Source organism: Canis lupus, chromosome 11 (assembly GCF_003254725.2).
Source record: "Canis lupus dingo isolate Sandy chromosome 11, ASM325472v2, whole genome shotgun sequence".
In the NCBI taxonomy this organism is placed as follows: Eukaryota; Metazoa; Chordata; class Mammalia; order Carnivora; family Canidae; genus Canis; species Canis lupus.
Genome location: NC_064253.1, coordinates 1,333,166 through 1,349,224, shown reverse-complemented (window position 1 = coordinate 1,349,224; position 16,059 = coordinate 1,333,166). Strand labels below are relative to the sequence as shown.

Below are 16,059 nucleotides of genomic sequence, written 5' to 3'. Positions count from 1 at the left end.
CGGACCCACATGCTGGCCTGACACCTGTCCTGCAGAAAGTGAGCGGAAAGCAGGTGGCCACTCCTCACTGGAGTGCACAGTGAGGGTCACACAGCCCTGCCAAGGAGGGGAAACTGAGGCTGGGGATCATGCCTGGTCTGTACTCAGGAGGCGGCAAACCTGGGATAGTGCACACACGCTGAGGAACCTACAAGGTGGCCATGCAAGTGCTCAGGGTGCAGACAGAGCAGGAATACAAGGAGAAACAGGGAGTGCATAGAAAGAATCCAGTGTAAAAAAAATGGTCCTCATGCAGACACATCCCAGGTTTAGTGGGGCTCTGTAATCCTTAGATGGTGAGGGACTTGGCATGGTTCTCGTTTTGAATGACATGGAGGGGAACGGCAGTCCTGTCAGAGCTGGGGCCCCCCCAACATTCTTTGTGTGGTGCTTGGCAACATGAGCCTGGGGCCAGCGCTCACTGAGCAGGCCTTTCTGGAGGGAGGCTGTGTGTACTGGCACCAAGCTGAGGATGTATCTGTCCTTTTACGAAATGGATGCAGGGGCTCCAGCCTCATGGTGCCAGGAGAGGCCCACTCTGCTTGACTAGATCTGAGGACACAGCTGTGCCCTGGGCCCCATACCCCGGTTTCCTCCTCTAGGGACACTGTCCCCTTCTCTTTGGCCACATGGCTTGGAGGCCACCAAAGGGAAGCCCTGCCTCGGGCTAATCCAATAATAATCCAACCAATCCTCTGGGTTTCTCTGCTGTGTGGAGGGGAGACCCGGTGTGAGTGAGGTTACAGGAGAAAGCAGTAGAAAGACGGTGGCATTGCAGGGGCACATAGACCCCAACATGCCCGAGGCATAATCTGTGCTTGAAATTTCGAGGGGCAGTTGGTACCCTTTCCTGAGCTGGTTTCCCCTGCTGCACTCGGGAGTCCCTGATAGTTCCTCTTGGCAGAGAAAGCTTAGCCACCCTGATCTGGGGGGTGCAGGCGCACCCCACCCCACTTACCACGGAAGCCTTGTAGGTGGTCAGGGTCATGGGAAATTCTTCGAATGTTTTCATCCTGGAGGGGCCCTGGGTCTGAGTCCCTCTGGCTAGGCACCCCGGAAAAGACACACAGTTGTAATATCTGAGGGGAGAAAACAGTGCTGAAGAAATGTGCCCCAGAGAGTTCTCTCTGCCTCTCCTTCTGCTCCTCTCCTCCCAGAAGGACTCCAGGCTGGAGCTATGAGGATGGGGCCTGGATTTGACTGCTGGTCTGGGCTCCTCTCGGGGTCCCCCCTGTGCTGAGCTATCTCCTCTCCTGTGCAAGAGGAGGGACATGGGAGCTGAGGGGTGTGGCATGGAGCTGGTGAGATGTGGGGAGGCTTTCACCCCAGAACGGGCCACTCCGGGCAAGGCAGGCAGTCTGGTGTGTGCAGGACTGTGCATGTGTACGTGTGTGTATGTTCACATTCACATGTGTGCTGGGGTGGCTGGTGGAAGGAGCCTGGTGGGAGCCCGCTGGCTGTTCCTGTCCTGGGACACGAGGGTGGCAGGTCTCAGAGCCCTTCTCTTGGCAACACCAGTGGGAATGTGAACAGCCTTCCTGGAGTGTAAATAGCCATCAGCAAGAGACCTCAGATCCAGAACTCCAGGAACTTAGGCTGCATTCTAAAACCTGAATATCAGGGACGCCTGGGTGCCTCAGTGGTTGAGCATCTGCCTTTGGCTCAGGTTGTGATCTCAGGGTCCTGGGATCGAGTCCTGCACTGGGCTCCCTGCAGGGAGCCTGCTTCTCCCTCTGCCTGTGTCTCTGCCTCTCTCTCTGTGTCTCTTATAAGTAAATAAATAAAATCTTAAAAAAAAAATCCTGAATACTAGTGAGTGGCTGGCCTGCTCTGCTCCCAGGATCCCAGATTTCAAATTGCAGGGAGGGGCTTTCAGGGAGTAGGAGTACCAGAACCAGAGGAGGCTTGCAGGGCAGGGAGAAGGTCTGAGGGGGTGCAGAGAAAAGCCAAGGCGCAGGCTACACGGCCTTGGAGGGGCCCCAAGGCTAAGCAGGCCCTCTAGGGAGCCACTGTTCCCAGTACTGTCACTTAAAATCACTGTGTTCTTTGAGTTGGTGTACAATGGCCTCTCAAGTCCTTATAGTTTGCGGTTCCTTGATGACTAGTGAGAATAAAATATACCACGTCCAAACTGCTTTCTCCCTGCCCCAGGGAATCCTGGGATCTGGGCAGGGCGGCTGACCTGGTGGCCAGGCTGTGTGGGTGCAGGCTCAGTGGGCTGTCCTCGATGTCGGCCTTGGCAGCATGCAGGGCCGTGGTGGACGCCTGCAAGAAGCTGCCCTCCTCCAAGCTCTGAGAGCCACAGGGGGCCATGCAGTCCTCATCCTCCTGGAAGGAATGGCAGAGGCCACCAGTATCAGAGACTGCCGTGCCTCCTCAGCCCCCACCCCTGTGCCTGGGACTGCTGGGGCTCCTGGCTGGTGAATTACTGTGCTTCCAGGCACTCTGAGGGTTAAATGAGCCTGTCTGGTAAATTCTCCCAATAGCCCTCCATTTACAAGGAGGAGGGCACAGCGGGGGGCCCCTGTTTGGGGGCAGAATTGGACTCCAAGTGCTGCAGGCAGTCCCTGCTCTCTCCCCTAGACCCCAAAGCATCGGGGAAGCCCTGGTCTGGCTTTGCTCCCTGCACCCCCAGGCACACAGTGAGAGGGAGACAGAAGTCAGGGTGGGCGCGGGGGGTGGGGCTGCAGGACATGGAAGTGCAAAGAGGCAGGGGAACACCTTATCCTTCTATGGGACACAGGGGCTCCTTGAAGACCCCTTGAAGACCAGCCTGGGGACTACTCGTGGCCAAAGACGGACCCTGGCCACCTGCTTGATGGCTCTGGGGCTGGGGCCAGAGGTTGCCACAGCTGGATGGGGCAGGCAGAGGACTTACCTGTTGGCCCCTGCCCTGGAGCAGGTCCCCCAGGATCTCCACCAGCTCCGAGAATGCAGGCCTCTCTTTGGGGTCTCCTGACCAGCAGCTCAGCATGATGCTGCGTCTGCAGGCAAAACTGGCTCTGGCCTGTGGTCGGAGCGCACCTGCACTCTGCACCAGCAGACCCCGGCTCCCCTGCATGACCTCGGTCCCTCAAACCCCTCTGCCCACCCAGTCTCTTCTGCCTGCAGGGAGGAGAGCCCTCAATGGACCAGTGGGTGGGTCAGGGGTGGAGTAAGATCTTCATCTGCAGGCCTCTACCCCAGCCCTGTGCCTGCACCACCTCCCCACGGCTGCCCCTTGCCTGCATCCTGCTCTTCCTATGCCTGCATCCAAGAACCCCCACCTGTGGCAATGCCCCCTTTTGGCCCCTCTTCCCCCACCTGCAGAGCCAGCAGGGAGACTCACATGGCAGGAGTGGCCAGCTCCGGGGCTCTCATCCGTGTGCCCTCTTTCAGCCTCTGGCAGAACTCCTCATTGATCTGCACCCCCGGGTAGGGGGAGGCCCCTGAGGGCAGAACAGGATGAGGTAGGGGTGGGTGGGGAGCCAGCACCTGCTCAGCCAAGCTCCCCAAATTGCCTCTGTCCTGGCCCCCTGTGGCAGGGGACTGGTCCTGCTGCTTCCAGGCCAGAGTTGAGGGGGGTGGGCAGCCAAGGCACTTCTGCTCCCAATGATAGTTCCCCACTTGGTTAAGAGAGGATGATGGATGAAAACAGGGGGGGATCACCAGGGTCAGGGAGCCACACTGAGCCAATTGAGCCATGCCTGTCACAATGAACCTTCTTCAGAGACGCCCTCCCTGGCCACTCAGTCCAATCCTTTCCTAAATCTTGAGGCTTTGCCAAGATACCCAGGACCTAACTCCTCCTTGCCCTACAGCACCTCGCCTCTTCTGACCATAGGAAGAACAGCCCCGAAGAGCCTGTCTCCACAGAAGCAGGCTTATCTTTGCAAGATAAGTCACACTGCTCTCTCCCTTGCTCAAAGCCCTGAGCGGCTCCCCTGAGACCTAGTCCAGGTCGTCACCCTGGCTGGCTTGCAGGGGCTACACGGACCTCCCATCCTCCTGCCTGCTGCACCTCCTGATGCCCCTGCTCACCCCTGGCCCACCTCCAACAGGTGGGGACCTGTACCCCCGACCCTGGACTGCTGTCTTCCAGCCTGCCTGCCTGACCCAAAACCCCTTCATCAGCTGGGCCCTCCCCAGCTCACACACAGCTCCTGCCCTCCCTGTGCTCTCCAGGCCCTCGCATTTTTAGTGATAGTGTTCATCATAGTGGCTCTTTGGTGCTTTTACTTCTCCTTTTGTTCACTGCCTGCCTCTGCCCTGGCGCGGGGGCTTCATCTTGCTCCCGGGGGAAGGGCCCAGGGCCCTATGCGGAGCTCTCATAAGTAGGTACACTCTTTGAGTGAGCATCCAGTCTTCTCCAGGGCGCTCCCCAGCCCTTGAAGGCAGGAGAAGCATCCCCAGTGACAGGTCATTCAGGGAGGTGAAGATCTGGGGAACACATGAGGCCGCTCCTCGGGGACCTGTGGTGATCCCGGGGACCAGGTAGTAAACATAGGCTCTGCCTCATCAGAAGCTCGAGCACAGCACCCTCCAGGGGTGGGGCCAGCGTGGCCCATGCTGGAGGCAGAGGAGAGACAGGGAGGGCTCTTGAACCACTTGCCATTGAATGACTGCTCCAGGTGCACACCTCTGGGCCACCAGCCCCCACCCCGCTTCATTCAGAAGGGCTGCAGCCTGTGACCCTGCCTCTCCCCTCCCCCACACCCTGCCCTGCACTTACCCAGGGAGAAGATCTCCCAGAGCAGCACCCCAAAGGACCATACATCACTCTGCGTGGTATACACCTTATCGAAGATGCTCTCAGGGGCCATCCACTTCAGTGGCAGCCGGGCCTGGGGGAGGCCGAAGGAAGTATGTCTCCATGGAGGGAGGGCAGAGAGGGAGAGGCCAAACCCTTGGGTAGCCCCTCTCTCACCTGTAGCCTCCCCAGAACCCTGCAGCCACACCCCAAGAAAGACCTATGGCCAAATCCACCCCTTGTGTGTTCAGAAGACGGTCACAATCGGCCCCCACCCCGTAGGTGCCTGGTGTCTTCCTTGAAGGCTTTTGCCCTGCTGCTTTTCTCCTGGGTCTGTCTGGGCCCCTTTCTTCCTCTGTGCACTGTTGGGGGGGCACTTGGGACCCCTCCTCGTTCAGACCCGAGACCCAGTCTCTGGAGGAAATGGGACCCTGCACACCCTCACCATCCCCCCTCAGTTGTTCACTTGGCCCCCCACCGGAAGCTGGGCATCACTCCTGATCCCTCGTCCTGTGGCTCCTGATGTGCTTTCCCCATCCACTGCCGGTGTCTCTACCTCTAGGGCCTCTACCTGGGAGCCCTGAGGGTCCTGGCCCCCATGATAGGCCTCTGCCTTCACCCCCAGCACACTGACTCCTCTTTCCTCATAGTCTGCAGATGGGGCTTCACCTGACTCTCCCCTCTACCTGCCTCTGCCCACTCGCGAGTTAGAATGAAGGGCAAAAACCTTGCAGGCTGACCCACCACATCCTAGCCCCACGCTGCCCACTACCCCCTCTCTGCAAGCCTTTTCCTTCCTCCTCTGGGGATGAACCCCCAATTTGCTTTGAGTGTTCATCCAAGTGCCTCTTGCCACCTCTGAGCACCACCAATGAGACACACGCTGCTCCCAGCACCCATATACTTTTCAATGGCCATCCTGCTCAGCAGACATGCAGTCAGCTGTGTCCACCTAATGGGCACAGCCATGGGGCCAAACACAGGCTCCAGTTGTCAGCTCCCATCTCTGTGCCCCTGCCCCATGTGCCCTGTTGGGGCCACTAAGGTCCCTGTAGGTGGTTCTCAGACCTTCCATGTAGATGGCACTGAGTCCCCCAGCTGACTCTCGGCCCTCCCTCTGTGGCCTGCACTCACACTGCCCTTTCGCACATAGTCAGGGTCTTTGTAGATGTCTCGGGCCAGGCCGAAGTCACAGATCTTCACCACATCGCTTTCTGACAGCAAGATGTTCCGAGCAGCCAGGTCCCTGTGGATACACTAGGGGTACAGGATGGGAGGGGTGCGAGAGGGTGGTCAGCACAGATCCCTGAGGCCCCCTCATTCCCCCCCCACCTGAGCCCTGCTCTTTCTGGGAGAGGTTTCTATGCTCTCCCAGAATTCTCCATGCAGAGGGTTCATGGAAATGGGGAGGCAGAGGAGGCTGTGGGGTAGGACAGATCCTACAACCCTTCTGTACACTGACTGGCTAGAGATATCACGAAATCACTCGCACACTCTGGTCACAGTTCCCTCCTCTGCAAAGTGGGAGAAACGTGTGCTGACCACAGCATCGCTGTGCAGTGAGATGAACAGGGCGTATGCACCCTTCTCCCTTCTGGAGGGGCCTGCTGGGGTGGTCACCTTGCGTGAGGCCAGGAACTCCATCCCTCGGGCCACCTGGAAGCTGTAGCAGACAAGGTCTTCCATGGTCAGCGGGCTCAGCCACAAGTCCTGGGCTGCACAGAGGAGCAAGGCAGGCTCAGCTGGTGGGGGTGGGCAGTGGGGGGTGGGGCTCTTCCATGACTCCCATCAATACCCTTCCCCAAAGAGGGCACTCGATCACTAAGCCTGGCCTCATCCCTCCTGGTCAGGCCCCTGAAGCTCCTGGCACTAGCTCACAAGCGGGTGGGCCCCCTCTCCTGCCCCTCAGCATCTAGCGCTCTGCAAACCCACGAACCACTCCCAGAAAGGTGAATACTGTTGCATCCTCGTACCTTGCACCTGCTACTTTTGCCTGTCCGCTCCCACCCTTGCCTGGAAGGCCAATGCCTAGATAGCCAGTGCTGATGCCCAAACGTCAAAAGTCTCTGTGGAAACTGCCCCTGTGGGGTCCTCCTCCCTTCCAAAGGAAAATCCATTACACGCTCACCCATGCAAGCCCCTCCAGGAGGGCCTGGGGCCCGCTTCTCCCGTGGTCCCCGATCGTGCCTAAGGCCCCTCCCTGGGCAAGGGGAAGCCAGGCTCTCACCTCCCGGGCCCGGAGGCGCCCGCCCTGCCCCGCCCTTGCCCATGAGGAGCCGGGACAGTAGGGCCCTCTCGCTGCTTCCCGGCCTCCTCCGGTCAGCTCTGGCACCTTCCACCAGGGTGCGGAAGCGCCTTCGCTGCTCAGGGGACTTCTCCTGCGAGTGCAGAGCGGGCGTGAGGGGGCTCCGCGCCCACGCCGGGCGCCCCCGCCCCGCCCCCCCCGCCCCCGCCCGCCCCCGCCCCCGCGTCCCTGCAGGCTCCCGGCAGGACTCGGGCCTTCGGCAGGGCCCCACGTACCGCACAGGGGCTGAAGGCCTCCCGCTTGGCCCGCAGGAAGTTGGAGAGATTGCCGTACTTGCAGAACTCCACGATCACCATGAGGGGGCCTAGGGCCGCGCGGGAGCGGGGCGGTTGGGAGCGCGAGCGGGGCAGCTCGGACCCCGCCCCCCGCCCCGGGAGCCCCGCGAGCCCCGCCCCCCGCCCCCCGCCCCGGGAGCCCCGCCAGCCCCGGCCGAGCTCCCTACCGTTGGGCTTGGTGCACGCGCCCAAGAGGTTGACCACGTTGAGGTGGTTACCGATGTGGATTAGGATCTTGAGCTCCGACATCAGGGCGCGGTGCTCGCTGGCTGTGGCGCCCTCTGGAGGGGACACGGGGGCTTCGCGCGGTGCCGGGCCCGCCGCCCCCACCCCTGCCGCCGGCCCAGACGAGGCGCAGCTAGGGCGCCTGCCGCGGCGGGCCAGGGTCCCCGGCTTGACCCGCTCGCCTCCTGAGGCCGCAGTTCCAGGCCGGATTGGGAAGGACTGCTCAGATCTGAGTCTAACGCCTCCGTGAAAAGCCCGGGGTAGACTCTGGCTCTGTGCCTCGGTTTCCCCTCCTGAACCACGGCCCCACCAGCCCACTCAGAGTCGCTGACCCCGCACCTTTCAGCATTTTCACAGCCACGGTGTCACAGCTGCTGCCCTTGTGAATTCCAAAAGCCGAGGCTTCCACCACCTTCCCGAAGGCTCCATGGCCTAGGACTCTCCCTGTGGGAGCGGGGAGCCGGGTCCAGGTGAGCTGTATGAGGGCAAGGGTGGGGAGGGACTGGCAGCAGGGGCAACTCCTGTGGAGGGCCAGGAAGGAAGGCCAGGAGGGGGAGGAAACCTGGGAGCCTCTCTGCCAAACAGGAAGAGCAGGGAGATCAGGAGTGGGAAGAGAGGGAGGAGAGAAGTGGACAGGAAGGCCTGCATCCTCTCCCGGCAGGTGTGTTGGGTCCACCCTGCTGAGAGCTGTGGGAAGTGACCCTAGGGGGCCTGAGAACTGGAGCCCTGGCCAAGTTCTTGGGGTGCCCGCCCAGATGGCAGGACAGACCAGGTGGGGGCCAGGCATAACTTTCTGGCCTGAGAACGGAGGCATCTCAGCACTTCAGAAGAAAGCAGTCTACAAGGGCAGGATAGGATGGATGGGTGGGTGAGGGGTGCTGGCTGATCCCCTCACCAAGGTGCAGCCGCTCCCGGGGGAACTCCCACTGGCTGGCATCATAGGACAGGTATTCACACTGCTCCTCCAGAGGCACCTCCCCCGGGTCCATGATGATGGACAGGTAGCCCGTCTTGATATCTGCGTGGGCTGGCTGGGGTGGGGTGGGGACAACTAATTGATTTGGCCATTCCACCATCTTGGGTGAACTTTTCCCCAGGACAGGTGGGATGTCCTTTGGGACTCTCAGGCAAGGAGGAGACAGGCAGACTGACAATCTCTGGTTGTATAGGAGCCCAGCATGGAGGGGTCAGAGAGGCTTCCTGGGAGGTGAGACTTCCAGGTGAGCCAGGATGGTGGAGGACCCCATTCCTTATCTTACAGGCTGTGAATGGCCTAGAGAGACCCCACAGGAGCAGTGAAGAGGCTCAGTTGGGGGAGGAGCACTCACCCTCCTCATGTTACAGAAGATGAGGAGAAGGAGGACCCAGAAGAAGACAGCGATGACCCCAGTGCCGACAAGGATCACGATCTCCATGCTGCCTTTATCCTCGGAGCCTGTGCGGGCAGAAAAGGGGCCAGTCTGCGTGTGTGTGTTAGGGGGAAGGGGGTGAACCCTGCAGGAAGCCCCCCTTCTAGTGGGCACGGCTTGAGGGAAGTGGTTATGAGAAGGCACCAAGTGCAGGTGGCAGGTGGGTGGCAGGGCGCTAAGGGGAGGCCGGACCTTCCACGGCCACGCTGGCAGAGGAGTTGACGCAGCCCTTGGCATTGCAGACGCTGCACAGATAGCGGCCCGCGTCCTCCTCACGCACGCGCTGTATGCTGAGCTTCTGGTTCGAGTCTGCCAGGTCGATTCCTGTAGGGGACGGTGTGTGGCTTCGAGTTCAAGTAGGTCTAGGGCCTTGACCTGGTAAGCGTCTGCACCCCGCCCTTCGCCCCGGGGTCCACCACTCTACCGGACTCTTCCTCCAGCAGCCTCTCGTCTTTGTACCACAAGATACTGGGCACGTGTGCCCCGGCCACCGGGCACCTCATCTCCAGGGAGTCGCTCACGTTCACCAGGAGGTCGGTCAAGTTCTGCGTGAGCCGCGGGGCTTCCAGGGCTGGGGGGGGGGGTCAAGGGGGAGCTAAGCGGGATTGCAGGAAACAAGAGGGCGTTCGGGGAAGGGGCCCTCCAGGGCTGGAAGCCGAGAGGGGGGACGGATTGTGCCAAGCTCTGGGAAGGATCGGATTTGAGCGCAGGGTCGTGTGGGCTGTGGACCTCCACCGTAGGGATGGGGAGGAGGACCCTCCTGCAGATTCAGGCTCCCGGAAAGACAGGGTTCTGGGCGGGGAGGAAGGCTCCTCGCGGGGCTCTGCCAGCCCTCCCCTGCAGCGCTGCCCGCCTCACCCTGCACCGACAGGTACTTCTTGTGGCAGTGCTTGTCGTGGCTGCGACGGTCCTGCACCTCGCATACGTAGTCGCCTTCGTGCTCAGGTGCCACGCTGGGGATGGTCAGGCTGAGCGTGGTGTGGCGCGCCCCTGGCGCCACCTCCTCCAGGCGGGCTGCCAGCGGCGTAGCGAAGAGGTGCACGTTTTTGCAGTCGAGCAGCAGCGGGTTCCCATGAGCATCGTGCAGCGTGGACAAGTTGAGGCGGTACCAACGCAGATGCTCGTAGGTGTAGTTGTCTGCCCGGCAGCTCAGGCGCACCTCTTGGCCCTCTAGGGGCTCCTCCGATGGTTCGGATTCTATGCTGAAGCCATCGGGGATGTCTGCGGAGCGAGGAGGAGCCTCTGTGACGGGCACCCGGAGCTGGCTCACCCACCTGCCCACGCTGGTGCTTGCTCTCGCTTTTCCAACTGCTTTTGAACTCACTCTGCCCTCAGCCAAGACTTGTACCACCTAAGTCTGGACTGGGGACTTTCTGGGTACTCTTTTCCCCAGCACTGACCAACGGGGCCCTCCCTGAAGTCAGCCCCACTGACTTCTCCTGCCTCACCTTCTTCTAGCTCTCTACCGTCTGAGCCCCAACCTGGCTGCTGCCCCTACACTCCCGGGAGCCCAGGTCATCCGTGTGGTTCTTATCAGCACACTTGGTGCGGTCCTGTTGCATCCTGCCTTGCTGCTGACCACACTCCACCACTGGCCTCTCCTTGAAATTATCTTGTTGTTTCATTAGCTTGTGGCAATGCCTCGCTCCTGATTCCTTTTGTCTGTCTGGCCACACTCCTTGTCAGGCTTGTGTGGGCTCCTCTCCCCTCCTCCCTCCTGCAGGGTTCTCTCTGGCCCCATGTCCCTTCCAGGTGCCTCATTTACACTCCTGGGCCCAGCAACTGTCCCTTTAATGGGCTTCTTAGCTTTCCTGGGGTCACTAACACATTTGAAAATTGGACGAAACTATGGATCTTTCCCCCGGGAAGTGTACCTGTGAGCCAGCTGCTCTGTTGGAAGGGGACTGGGAGGGAGGTGGAGCCATAGGGAGAGGAAGGGCACCGGTGGGGAGGCACCTCCAAGGCTGGAGGCAGAGAGTGCCACTCCATGCTGGAGGATCAGCACCCCAGTCCATAGGCTCATGACCTCCAAATCTATCCTGCCTGCTCAGACCCAGGGGCCCAGTGGGCCCTAAGTATCTCTCCTGGACACCCCACTTCATCAGAAACTCAATGGGCCCGACCTGGCCTCACTGTCCTCTCTCAGGCCTTCTCGCCTTCCTCTTGTTCCTGACCTCCACCCAGACCTGCCCAGGTCACTCACTGGTCACGTAGAAGTAGATGAGCCGCTCGTCCTGGCCCACTTTGTTGAAGACCACACACTTGTACATGGCAGACACGTTGGCATCCTGGATCACCAGCTTGCTCACCGTCTAAGCAGAGCACAAGCACACGGATCCATGTCCTGCCCAAGTTCCTCCCAGCTTGACCGTCCTCCCTACCTGCAGGGAGGCTGCCATGGTCAGCTGAGTATCAGGGATGCTAGAGGCCCAGAGCTGAGAAGGACCAAAGCTCAGAGGCAGGACCCGGAAGGGTGAGGTGGGGAGTGGAAGGTGAAGCCCTTGCACAGCAGAGGTGGCTCTCTGGGAAAGTCCAGGGCATAGCTATGAACAGCTGGCATCGGCTGTGGCTGAGGTCCGAGGACAATGTTAGGCTGAGCAAGAGGGACCTCTGGGCATGGATGGGCTGGGGCTCTGGCCATGTTGAGCAAGGGCACAGACCCAGCAAGCACTGGGCTATGATTTGGAGGGCAGGGCAAGGCTGGTCACTGTGTAAGATCCTTGTGATGTGCCACGTGTCCTGGGGCTGCTCACACCACCTCTCTCAGGGCCCTGCATGGTGGCCAGCGAAGGGAATGAGAATGGGTCCCAGATCTCCAGAAGGCCTCTGGCCTGGGCAGTAAGAAGCTTGGAGGCAGGGGGAGGAGAGAAGGCCTTAGGCCCTGCCTACCATCCAAACAACCTCTCCCCCAACCCCCCTTCCAAGCTGGGCACTTCCTGGCCAGGCCTGGAACAGGAAGAGGCTCTGGAGGTGTGCAGGAAAACAGGAAGTGACTGTAGGAAGTGGGTGCCTTTGTTTGTCCCCTCCCCCGCCTGGCCCCTTCTAGGCACTGCCTCCAGGCTGGGCCAGCAGCTTGGTTGCCTTCAGAGGGGACCTAGCTGGCCGTGGGCCTGACCTTCCTAGCCCTAGGGCCTGTGGGTGGCTGGGGCCCAGGACCTGGCCAGGCCACCTTCCATCAAAGCTTCCCTGTCTGGAAAGCAGCTAGAGGTCCCTCCCCTCCAATGCACATATAGGAAGGGTAGCTGAGGCCCAGAAACACTGCAGAAAGACCACCAACTCTCAGAACTCTGCAGGCCTGGTAGAGATGGAAGCCAGGAGATGGCCCTCCCCACCTCCCTTCTCCTTCCCTGTCAGTGGCATGGCTGGCGTGTACCTTATTCTTCCCCTCCACAAACTCGGTCCAGGTGTCCAGGCTCTCGATGGGGTTCACGGCATCCTGGGTGGTCACCTCTCGCCAGTCCTGGCACTGTGGCATGTGGTCTCTCTGCTGCCGCCGGCTGCTGTGAGCAAGGAGGGGGCAGGGCAGGGCAGGTGTGGGCAGAGAATGCCCCTCAGGGAGTGGGGGTCAAGCTGCTGTCATACTCAGGGTCACCTACTCACATGGGTGGGTAAGGCTGGCTGTCAGGCTGAGGCAAGGGCAGGGATTGGGGCTTTGTGCCTGGAACACTGTCTTCCACCCTTTACGCTCATGGCCCTGCAACAATCTTGTCCCCAGTAGGCAAAGGGTTGCTGCCCTCAGAGTAGCACATACCTGTGGCCCTGTGGTTCATCTCTAGCCTGCTCTACCCACCATCCCCTACTTGAGATGTGCCTCTTCCTGCAAAGTCCACCTGGATCTCCCAGGGGTAGCAAAGTCACCACTTCTGTTCCAGGAAGCCATCTCTCTCCTTCCAGAGCTGCAGCCCCTTCCTGGGCTGGATGTGACCCCAGTACCTTTGGTCTTTTGTTGGAATATGGGTCTGGGACCCCAGGGGAGGCTTTTATCTGCCCCCAGCAAGACCCCAACCCCAGGGTTCTTTTTTTTTTTTAAATAAAAGATTTTATTCATGAGACACACAGAGGCAAAGACACAGGCAGAGGGAAGAGCAGGCTCCCTGCGGGGAGTCTGTGTGGGACTGGATCCTGGGACTCTGGGATCATGCCCTGAGCTGAAGGCAGACCCCAACTGCTGAGCCACCCAAGAGTCCTCCCAACTCCATGGTTCTGTCAGTTGACCCAGAGATTGGGGTAGAGGGAAGGTATCAGAGGGAAACAAATTTGGAAGTGTCTGGTGGTCTAGAAGAATCTCTTATGAGCCTTGGGTGTAGCAGGCCACCCCTATAGAGCCTCCTCCACTGACTGTGTGGGGGCTACAGCCCGTCTCCCGGTGCAGCCACTCTGTCTCCTCCTCGGGTTCCCAGCATCATCCTTCCCCAGGTTGTGGCCTTCCACCTTAGTGCCCTCCAGACCACTGGCTAGCTTGGCAGCCCCCTCCCATCTCTTGCTTGTCCCGAGTTGTCACTGCTCTGAGCATACTCCTAGGGCAGTCTGTCTTGTTGGCACACAAGCTTGGCGGCACTGGGGAGCATGGCCCAGCAGTCGGGCTAGCTCTGCTGCTTACAGCCATGACCTTGGGAAAATCAGATCCCTCCTCCTACCCTCAGCTGCCTCTTCTGTAAGTGGTCATCATGGGCATGGCTCAGAAAAAGCTAACTGGGCATGGTTGGTATGTCCCCAGGCTGAGCACAAGGCTCTTTAATGAGCTCAGGTCCACCCACTTGATGCCCAGGTCCCTAGGTCCTCCTGGATGATGTAATTTTGTGTCCTGGGGGCTTTACTTTCAAGGGTGATGGGTGGGGACTGCGCCATTCCTGTGTCCAGCCCAGCCTGACTGGGGGCATGTGGACCTCAATCAGGAGAGGTGAGGTCAGGGATTGGCTCTAGTTGAATTGTGGTAGGGCTCTGAGCAGGGCTCTGGGGATGGGTGCAGGCAGTGGTAAGAAGGGGCTCACAGCCAAGGTTGGGGACAGGGCTGGGAAGTGAGGAAGGACAGGCCAGAGCCACACTCACAGGCTGCGCTTGGTGAAGGTCTTGCAGGGTGTCCATGGCCGCCAGTGCCACTGGACACTGAGAGGGGGGGGCACCCCGTAGGCAGTGCAGGTGAGGGCCTGGCGACTGTGGCGGGAGTAGGTGCTGGGGGAGGAAGCCTCCTTCTCGTGGATGTGGGGGGGCACTGGGGGCACAGGCAGTTGGCCTGGTCAGCAGGCCCCTGCCGGCACACCTGCCACGCACTGTCCTCCCTCCTACTCTGCCCCCATACCATTCACCACCAGCTCCAGGCTGATGTTGCGCTGCAGGCTGGCCGCAGAGTTCCACAGGGCGAGGGTGTAGATGCCCGCGCTGGCCTCCGTCACCTCCTTGAGCACCAGGGCATGTGGACTGTGGCGCCCAGACACTGACTTCTTGTCCTTGTACCTGGCCCAGGAAGGGAGTTCAGGGGACTGCATGGATCCCGCTCCAGCCCCGCCACACCCAGGCTCCACCAACAGCGTACACTGTCTGGGGAGGCGGGAGGAGGCTGGTGCCAGAGTCCTAATGGGCCTGGCTGGAGCAGAAGGCCCCTCCTAGACCTGACCAGAAGGCTTCAGGGAAGGGTGTCAGGGGCTCGGGCTGGGACAGTGACTTGGGATGGAGAGCAGGTGGCCTCAGGGCTATGGGGATGGTAGGTCTCACATCTGCGGGCCCAGAGGCAACTACAGTGCCCAGAGTGCCCCATTTCTCACAGGCTTCAGTGGGGTGTGCTGGGAAGGATCGGAGGTATAGTCCCCTAGAAGCACTGCCCAGACCATCACCACTTTCTGACCCCCAGCTCTGCCCTTTTGGAACTTTTCAGATACAGGAACTTTTGGTCATTCCCATACTCCCACTTGGGGCCTTGGCACTCGCTGTCCCCTCCTTGCTTGGATGCTCAATGCTCTACACACCTGTATGGCTCCCTCTCTCCCATTTATAAATACCCATTCATCCTACCGCCCTATGAACCAGCTCCTGCCCTCTGCTCTGTACCTGCTTGCTCATGAGCATACTGATTTTCACACACGTGTCTATTGACCATCCATCTCCCCCACTAAGCCATGTGGACACCGTCCTCCCTGGACTGCTATGTCCCTCACAAATAGAGCGGTAGAAGCAGGCATTCAGTGCATATTCATATGCAAATAAATGCATATGCGAGTAAGCAGATGCCTCACACCCCACAGGGTGGCTCTTGCCCAGGCCTGAGCTGGGAGTACTTGCAGGGTGGCCACTCTGCAACCCATGCTTTCCGTGGAAATGGTCCTCCCTCAGGCCTGGGGAAGGTGCCTTGACCTGGTATTCAGCCACAGAGCTGTGGCTGAGGCACATCCTTGGTCAGCAACAGTGAAGGGGGATGAAAGCAGGGGACATGACTCATCTGGGGTCACATAGCAGGGCAGGGCAGAACAGACCCGAGGCCATGTGGTCTGCCAGGCTCTGGTGCAAAATCCCGAGTCTGCCACCTGCTGTATCTATGATCAGGGGAAAGCCCTCTCATGGGCCTGGGCACCTAGTGTCCTCATCTGAAAACTGGGGAAACAATGCACTTTCTTGCAGGGGTCGCGAGGTTGAACGGAGTTACGGCATTTCGTGTCAGCACTGCCCCAGACACAGAGTGCTTCGGGAGTGGAGGACCGGCCTGCCTATCTGTCCACTAGATTTCCATCCATTCACGTACTCATAATCATCGCCTGACAACCTAGTAGAGTGGGCCCCTGTGTGCTACAGGGTCCCGGGGCAGGTGTCTCAGTGGACAGTGGGCCCAGCTGAGTGCTTCTTGGAGGCAGATGTTGGTCAAGCGAGAGAAGAAAAACCAGATGTAGTGGGAATGGTGAGAAGCAGCCAGACCCTGAATGAAGAGCTGGGCTTCCCTCTCAGAGCAGGAGCAGTCCTGCTGGCCTTCGGGGGCAGAGGGCAGAGCTCCAGGTGTCTCTAGGAGGCTGATATATGAAGGAGGCTCCAGGCTGTGCCCTGCCCCCCAAATGCTGGTCCTATATTAGGTACCCCTGCAATGGAGCCCAG

General features: G+C 60.0%; 1 protein-coding gene and 1 long non-coding RNA gene across 7 annotated transcripts in view; one reads left to right on the top strand and one right to left on the bottom strand.

Annotated features, from left to right (window-relative positions):
* Positions 1 to 16,059, bottom strand: part of FLT4 (fms related receptor tyrosine kinase 4) — a 39,496-nt gene that overhangs the window by 6,296 nt on the left and 17,141 nt on the right. For both annotated transcript variants that reach the window (XM_049116458.1, XM_025446560.3), the window contains exons 9-28: positions 14,282 to 14,436; positions 14,032 to 14,194; positions 12,356 to 12,482; positions 11,186 to 11,294; positions 9,841 to 10,203; positions 9,407 to 9,553; positions 9,175 to 9,306; positions 8,902 to 9,008; positions 8,469 to 8,604; positions 7,913 to 8,017; positions 7,516 to 7,629; positions 7,289 to 7,377; positions 6,996 to 7,146; positions 6,389 to 6,483; positions 5,903 to 6,025; positions 4,751 to 4,862; positions 3,368 to 3,467; positions 2,918 to 3,023; positions 2,222 to 2,367; positions 998 to 1,118 (exon numbers count right to left, since the gene is read on the bottom strand). In XM_049116458.1, the coding sequence (XP_048972415.1) occupies positions 998 to 1,118; positions 2,222 to 2,367; positions 2,918 to 3,023; positions 3,368 to 3,467; positions 4,751 to 4,862; positions 5,903 to 6,025; positions 6,389 to 6,483; positions 6,996 to 7,146; positions 7,289 to 7,377; positions 7,516 to 7,629; positions 7,913 to 8,017; positions 8,469 to 8,604; positions 8,902 to 9,008; positions 9,175 to 9,306; positions 9,407 to 9,553; positions 9,841 to 10,203; positions 11,186 to 11,294; positions 12,356 to 12,482; positions 14,032 to 14,194; positions 14,282 to 14,436 (2,701 nt within the window). The remainder of the gene's footprint in view (positions 1 to 997; positions 1,119 to 2,221; positions 2,368 to 2,917; positions 3,024 to 3,367; positions 3,468 to 4,750; positions 4,863 to 5,902; positions 6,026 to 6,388; positions 6,484 to 6,995; positions 7,147 to 7,288; positions 7,378 to 7,515; positions 7,630 to 7,912; positions 8,018 to 8,468; positions 8,605 to 8,901; positions 9,009 to 9,174; positions 9,307 to 9,406; positions 9,554 to 9,840; positions 10,204 to 11,185; positions 11,295 to 12,355; positions 12,483 to 14,031; positions 14,195 to 14,281; positions 14,437 to 16,059) is intronic.
* LOC112659574 (uncharacterized) lies at positions 7,905 to 13,036 on the top strand. 5 transcript variants are annotated; one of them, XR_004803493.2, is made up of 5 exons: positions 7,905 to 8,043; positions 8,835 to 9,039; positions 9,225 to 9,515; positions 9,854 to 12,484; positions 12,698 to 13,036. It is a non-coding gene; the product is annotated as an uncharacterized LOC112659574 (long non-coding RNA). The 5 variants fall into 5 exon arrangements; XR_003136396.3 differs by lacking the exon at positions 12,698 to 13,036 and having other exon boundaries at positions 8,835 to 9,010; positions 9,854 to 10,609; XR_007414191.1 differs by lacking the exon at positions 12,698 to 13,036 and having other exon boundaries at positions 8,835 to 9,037; positions 9,854 to 10,609.